We start from the raw sequence: 7,053 nt of genomic DNA on the forward strand, positions 1-7,053 counted from the left end.
ACTTCCTTAATGAAAAGCTCCCACTAAGTTCCACAGCACTGCCCTGCACCTGCATTCAGCCCCTGGCCAAGCCCGTGTGGTCCCCTACAGCTATTGAAAACTGAAGGAACAAAAAGAAACCACTGCACAGAAAAGGGGTTTAGCCCTTTTCTTCCTTTCCCAGCCACTCATTTGCAGTCCCCAAGCTGTAACTCTGCCTTACCTTCCTCTACAGACAGCATCCACATCCACTGCTGACCTGCCCCTGCCCACGACATGACCTTTTATAACATGCTAAGGGAATTGCTGCCAAGTCACCACACCTGATCCCACCCAGCCACCACACTGGACCTTTGATGGGCCTTTCTAAAAGGGCAGGGTGGATTTATAACCTTCTCCAAGCTGCCTTCTCCCTTCTGGCTCCTCAGTAGGACATTCACACCTGCTTCTGTATTGACAAAGAGCTTAACACATGCATGTCTGTACCCAAAATAGCAGTCTCTGCACTCTTCTGCAGCTACTGCCATAGCCCAAACTCTCCAGCGGCCCCAGACAGTGCTGTCAGTGTTGCCAAGTGCTGCAGTTCCTGCACACCATGAGAAAGGTTTACTCACAGTAGGGCTGAATAGCTCAGTGCTGGTCTCATGCAGGTAGAGGCGAATGAAGACGAGATGAGCAACACTTACTCTTTTGTTTTCTTAGTGGCAGTTACTTCTACTGCTGCAAACTGTGTTTTTTACTACCCAGGGCTTCATTTCCACCAGCATCAGCTTCTCAGACTTGACAGTGATGCTGCAATTTCCCTGCTTACGGGGTCTGATAATGTGTGAGGCAAGAAGGGGCATGGCAGGCTGCTGCTCTGAGTCTCCCTGTGGCTTGAAAACGGCCCTGTCGGTAGGTTGGCAGGGGAGCAGTAGTGTTCCAGGCTGATTCAGACCATCTGCAGAGACTGATGTGCTCCTGGGCCACTGAGGCTCTTGTTTTAAACCGAGAGCTGCACATAACCTGAATACAGCACTAAAGCGGAGTTCAGCTGCACCTCACTGTCAGAACCTGAGCACATGTCCCTGTGTCAGAGCACTGGAGTGCAGCCACAGAGCTGTTGTAGTCGTTCTTTGGGCCTAATGTTCAGCCATATTTTATTCAAACTCCCTGTCCTACAGTTCAGTGCCTGTTTCTGGGAGCTGCAGCATCCCTCACTGCAGGGCTGCTTGTTCGAGCCTGGTTGGAGCTGTCCTTTCCTCCTGCCTTGCGCTGGTCCTTAGCTGGGATCGCCACGGCTTTGGTTTAATGTCCTGTCAGGTGCTGCTGCCAGAAATGCTGAACAGCTAAAATGTCATAACCATCAGCTCAGCACTGTCCTCTGCAGTGATAACAGAACACTAACCTACCATTTAAATACAGTGGCCTGTTGTAAGCTGTGTTCAGCACTGCTTGGCTCGAAGGCTTCAAACTAGTTCCTTCTTCTTCTGTCTAATGTCAGGATTCCTGCAGAACCTACAGACCAGGGGCTTTTTTTAACCCTGAATTAGCACAAAATCCAGTGTGAATAGCTGCGGCAGCAGCGCTCTGAATGCAGGCTGGAGGCAGGGAGCTCTGCCCTGATGGTGAAGGGAGTATGGAGTTTGTTACTGAGAAGAGCCTGTTGACTCCATGGACTAGACTGCGAACACCTTGATTTGGGGATCACAGTTTTGCAGTCTGTGAGGGCAGTGTCTTGCACAGCCTCAGTATTCTTTTCCCAGTGACTGTTTGGACCATGTGTCTGTCCGTGCAGCTGTAAAGTGATATGATGTTGACTTTCCACCATTACTTTGGGGGATGAAAACCACTAGAGCACAGCAAGGTAGCATGGTGCTAATACAAATGGAATAAAACAAACAGTGAAATGTCTTCTGTTTTGTGTAAGGATAATGCAGAGGCAAGATTTAAAATACTGCACACATAAAATGTGTCGCTTCCTTGTAAGAGCTGAATTCATGGATGCTATAAAAAAGAAACAAACCCACTGTGAAATATCTTTTCTTAGGGAAGAAATTGAGAATTGATTGGATTTGGGCATGAGAGACAATGGTTTGTGATCATAAAAGTGCTAGCAAAAAGCAAAGCAAAGTGTTTTCTTGCTTCTTGTATTGGCAAACTAATATAAGCACAACCTCGAAGGACGAAGCTGGGCTTTAGCATCTGCAATTCCTTGTGCTGGATATTGCTGTCATCTCGTTCCTCAGGGGTTGGTATTTTGACACTTTGGCTGCATTTCACATTGATTTTAAGTACATCCCCAGCGAGGGAGATGGAAGAAGCGCTCCTGCTCTGCCTGAGCTGGAGAAATCCTTTATTGCTCATGTGCCGCCTCCTTGGCCATGCAAAGCCTGCCTGAAGCTGTTGATAGTCTCTTCCCTTCTCCCACAGGACCATGCGGATATCGAGTGGAAGTTTGCACGGACGAAGCTCTGGATGAGTTACTTTGATGAAGGTGCCACTCTGCCTCCGCCTTTTAACATCGTCCCAAGTCCCAAGTCAGTCTGGTACCTCTGCAAGTGGATTCACAACCAGCTGTGCCCAGGCAACGACTCTGACAACGAACAGAAGAGGCATGAAAACCTCAAAACATTCACAGTAAGGAGCTGCATGGGTTTATACTCCACTTTTCCAGGGTGCTTGTGCACGTTCAGGATCACAAGGGCCACTGCTCTGCGGGTGCAGCAGGAGGTTGCTGGCTCATAACTTGCCATCAGGAGCACTAAAGACAGGACTGAACAGGTAACATGTCTGTGCCTTTCCCTTTCCAGGAGCGGCATGCTGACAACCTGATCCAGAATCAACATTACCAGGTAAACTCTTGAGCACATACAGTTTTTCCTTGCTGTTTTTAATTCCTGCTCATTTTCTAACACCTCCATTCTTGCTTCTACAATGTATACTGATAGGTGCAGGTCCTCTTGGATTTTGCTTATCATGGGTTAAAACATTTCCTCATTAGAGGGGGGGTGATTCAGTAAATCACTCCTTGCCTTTCACCCCTTCTGAAGTAGTGGAAAACTTGCTGGGTATCAGTCTGGTAGCTCAAGTCAAAGGTGACAGCCCCAGGTCCATCAGAGGGACCAGGCTGTCACAGCATCCTGATTAAACCTGTTTCTGCAGCATTTTTTACATGCTCTTGAATTGTTCCTCTCCTGCTGTTTGTTGTAAAGCATCCCTGCCTCAGACAGGGCTTGGGATTAGTTCTGGACGGCCCAGGAAAGGAGGAACGGGCCCTTTGTTGAGTTTTGCTGGGTTTGTTTATTCGCAGCCTGCTGATCATCAAATGCTCATTAAAGTCAAGCTCCAAAAGGATGAAGCTGTATTAAAATCAGCTTCAGTACTTGCATTCGGTGTGGTGCAATAAGCCAGTGTGCTGGAAGGGAAGAAGGTGCACTCCAGAATGTCAGGTGGTGTGCTTGGCTGTGCTGTCAAAAGCCATCAGTGATTTGTCTTACTTAACACATCTGCTTTTTAAAGAGTATTTTCCTCTGAAGTTGGTGTTTACTGTAATTAGTCACCTTTGACAACAGACATTTGGTACTTCCTGACTTCACAGCACAGCTTATGGGTACCAACAGCAGGAGCTTTTACACAAAGCTCCCAGTAAAACCTCAGTGCAGAGACCGTCTTCGTGTTGCTCAGACTTGTTATCCCTATTTATGAAGTGGGGGAAATGAAGGAAAGGTTTGGAGTAGTCTCTTGGGTACTGGGAGACCCACCTCTGTGTATGCTGCCAGCACAGATACCTGTACAAGCTTAAAGTACCAGTTTGCTTCTGTAAAGTGAGCAAAGAGGTTCATGAACACAGAGCAAAATGGATCTCATCCTACCCAAAACCTGCACTGTAACAAACAGCCCTATCAGCACACACAGCACATACATGAGTTTGGTCATCCTAAGAACTGACATTATACAGCTTGAGGACATTTAAGAACATCCAGAATTTTTTTCTTGACAGCTTTTACGTGTACAAAAGCAGTACAAAGTACCTGCTCGCTGTAGTAACCGCTGAGCATTCAAGGTGGAAGGTACAGAACCCTTGCCAAAGGTTTGTTCTCTTTAAAAGAAGGGGTTCTCCATCTAATGGTGGGTGATTTTCTTTCTAGTCAGCAGAGTCAGGACAGAGTTCTGTGGGTCAGAACGTGGGGAAATGCACTAAGAACAGAGTCTGAATCACTTGTGTTCTTTCCTGTTCCAGGAAGTGATAAGAAACCTTGTGAAAAGATACGTCGCAGCAATGATAAGAACTTCCAAAACCAACGAAGGTTTGACTGAAGAAAACTTCAAGGTAATTCATTATTCTTAATGATAATGATTACACTCATTCAAGGAGCAGCTTGTAGAGCTCACGCTTACGTGTAAGGATGATCTGTAACCTCTGTGGAAGTAGCACTGTTACTGGAGCTGGGATGTAAATGATGTGCATGTGGGGGTTTTGAGCAGGAAATATTATTACTTGAGTGTTTTCTGATATGATCACTCCCAGATTTTAATGTACAGTGTGTTACGTAGAGAGAAACACTGGAAAATGGTAGAAATGAAGTATCTGAGTCAACATCACATTTCTAATCCTAACGCAGGCAGAGCCAAAGAATGAGTCTGGGTTAAGGGATACAAAGAACACACACCGACATGTTATAGTTGGGCCTATCAACTAAATAGGATTCCTGCCCCATTTCTGAACTTCAGCAGTGTCTTATTTGACCTTTTCTTTTCTTGGAGGGGGGGGTTGGGTGGGCAGAGGGGGTTGGTCACTGGGGCTGGTCCCACAGTCTTTGGAGACAAAGATCTTGGGAGGTCTCCAGTTCTTGGGATTGCCAATACTTTCTGTTGTGTGTCACCGAGTAACGATGATGGATCTGGTGTCCTTGCAAGTGTGATTTGCTGTCAGCCATCTGCGTAACTGAAAGGCTCTCCCAAGGGACCATGATCGTTCTTCCACGTCACAGATAAAGCTGCCAAGTGTAACTCATTTCTCCTCTTGCCCTAGGAGTTAAAACAGGACATCTCCAGTTTTCGCTATGAAGTTCTTGACCTCTTAGGAAACAGGAAGCCCCAGAGGAGAAGTTACTCTACCAGCAGCACGGAGGTGTCCCAAAAGGATGAAACAAATGAGGATGGTGCTGGAGAAAAACCTAAAGCCAAGAGCGTGTCTTTCAATGTAGCCAACAAAAAAAAGGACTTCAATGTATCTGCTCTAATTAAAACTATGTCTGGGATCGATATGGTGGAAGAGAAGCCAAAAAGCAACGGGATCAGTAAGCGCTCCTTCGTCCGGAATGGAAATAGAGTTCAGAGACTTTCCAGCTCCAAGAAGGAGTCCTTTAAGAGACTGGGCCTGCTTTTCTCCAAGATGAATGGACATGTCCCTGAACCAAACTCAGAACCCATGTACACTATTTCAGACGGAATTATTCAGCCACACTACATGTGGAAAGACATTAAATATTCTCAGATAGATAAAGAGAAAGCAGAGAATTGTTCCAAAAGTGAAATTAACCTCAATGAGGTGGACTACAGTGGGAACACGAGACTTACAGGACAGAGCAAGGAGTGCCCTGTGGTTTGTACCAGCTCCCTTCACTGTGCTTCCAGTATTTGTTCCTCTAATTCCAAACTTATAGACTCGTCAGAGGACGTGTTTGATTCATGGGGAGAGGCCTGTGACTTGTTTATAAACCAGTGGAAAGACGGGCAGGAGGATCACGTCACAACTCGGCTATAAGTAAAGCTATCTTAGCACTCCCTGGAGAACTTAGCCCCTTATTTATAATGGTTTGCTCTCATCTGATTCAACATTACCATTTCCTTTCTGTCCACAGGTGGGAAAAAAGCACCAGACTCATGTTAGCCTATTTGACAGCCATCTGCACCTTTTTCATTTACTTTTTTTACACTCACAAATACCAAACTAAAGGTTTCACCGTTTATAAGGTCACTCTAAACCACAGGAATCCCTTCAGATGCAGTCTTGTCTTCAAACCCACAGACTTCAGACACGCTGGGGGCTGAGGAAAGGATTCCTCCAGTGCTGTCACCTCCGTCCCACCGCTGCTGGGTTCTCACTGCTGCTATCCATCCCGTCGGGTCTGCATCCTGCTCGGTGTTCCCCATCCACACAACCAGCTGGTGAGCAGTGGCTTAGCAGGAGGCTGAGAATCATGTTTAAAATCTTTTTAGAAAGGGTTTCAACTTATAACTGGGCTTTTTTGTTTTCTTTAAGCAATATGACCTCCGAGTCTTTCGGTTGTGTGTGTTCTTCAGGTTGTTTATTACATTAATACTGTAAATGGTTACTGAATAAGAGGCCCCTCCGATCATCCAGCTAGAACATGGTAGGATTTACTCATTTACCCAATTCCTATGAGATTCCCCCCGTAGGGAGCAGAATGACCTTCCACTTAGGCTGGAAGCCAGCACCTGGCCTTGCTGCCAACTTCTGCAGAGGTGAACTGCCCCTGAACCGGCCGTGGCTGCTCAAAACCCAAACCTCAGCATGGTTCTCGCATCAAGCCAAACCCAGCCCTTGGCCTTGCCCTCGCAGCCCACCCCTCAGCTGTATCTGCTCTTTGAGATTCCTGATCTCATTCCACTGCTGCATTTGCTTTCTGCTGCCTCTCTGACAGATGTCAGGCTTTAGGAAGAAAACCGTCCTCCTGGATGGCAAGTGCTAAGAGAGAGCATCTTCCCTGGGCCCGTGAGCTGCATTTCTGACAAGCAACTTAAGCAATAGCAGCTCAAACTGCATCTCGCAGCCTGGAAAGTCCCTGAAGCTCCTTTTCTAAGTGCAGCAAAAAGAAATGCAGCATTAGAGGATGTCTTTTCTAAAATCAGGACAGGGCCTAGCACTGTCACTGCTTTTGTCCTAAGGAGCATCAGAGTGGGGAGAAGACAACCTCATCAAGGGCAAAATGGTTCATTTTTTAACAGTGATTTATTTTAACCATGTGATACTTGAACTTTCTTGTGTGGTGTTGCTAAGAAACACAGAGATCAGCACTTAATCCACTCCAGAGCTGGTATTAGTCAGCTGCTTGCTTGGAAGAAGCA

General features: G+C 46.4%; 1 protein-coding gene across 1 annotated transcript in view; it reads left to right on the forward strand.

Annotated features, from left to right (window-relative positions):
* LOC104411320 (short transient receptor potential channel 5) overlaps nucleotides 1-5,728 on the forward strand; it is a 61,106-nt gene extending 55,378 nt beyond the window's left edge. Inside the window, exons 7-10 of the mRNA XM_010021717.1 lie at nucleotides 2,392-2,598; nucleotides 2,772-2,813; nucleotides 4,202-4,291; nucleotides 4,994-5,728. Of these exons, the coding sequence (XP_010020019.1) occupies nucleotides 2,392-2,598; nucleotides 2,772-2,813; nucleotides 4,202-4,291; nucleotides 4,994-5,728 (1,074 nt within the window). The remainder of the gene's footprint in view (nucleotides 1-2,391; nucleotides 2,599-2,771; nucleotides 2,814-4,201; nucleotides 4,292-4,993) is intronic.
* The last annotated feature ends 1,325 nt before the right edge of the window (nucleotides 5,729-7,053 follow it).

Source organism: Nestor notabilis, unplaced genomic scaffold (assembly GCF_000696875.1).
Source record: "Nestor notabilis isolate BGI_N333 unplaced genomic scaffold, ASM69687v1 scaffold24110, whole genome shotgun sequence".
NCBI classification, from domain to species: domain Eukaryota; kingdom Metazoa; phylum Chordata; class Aves; order Psittaciformes; family Psittacidae; genus Nestor; species Nestor notabilis.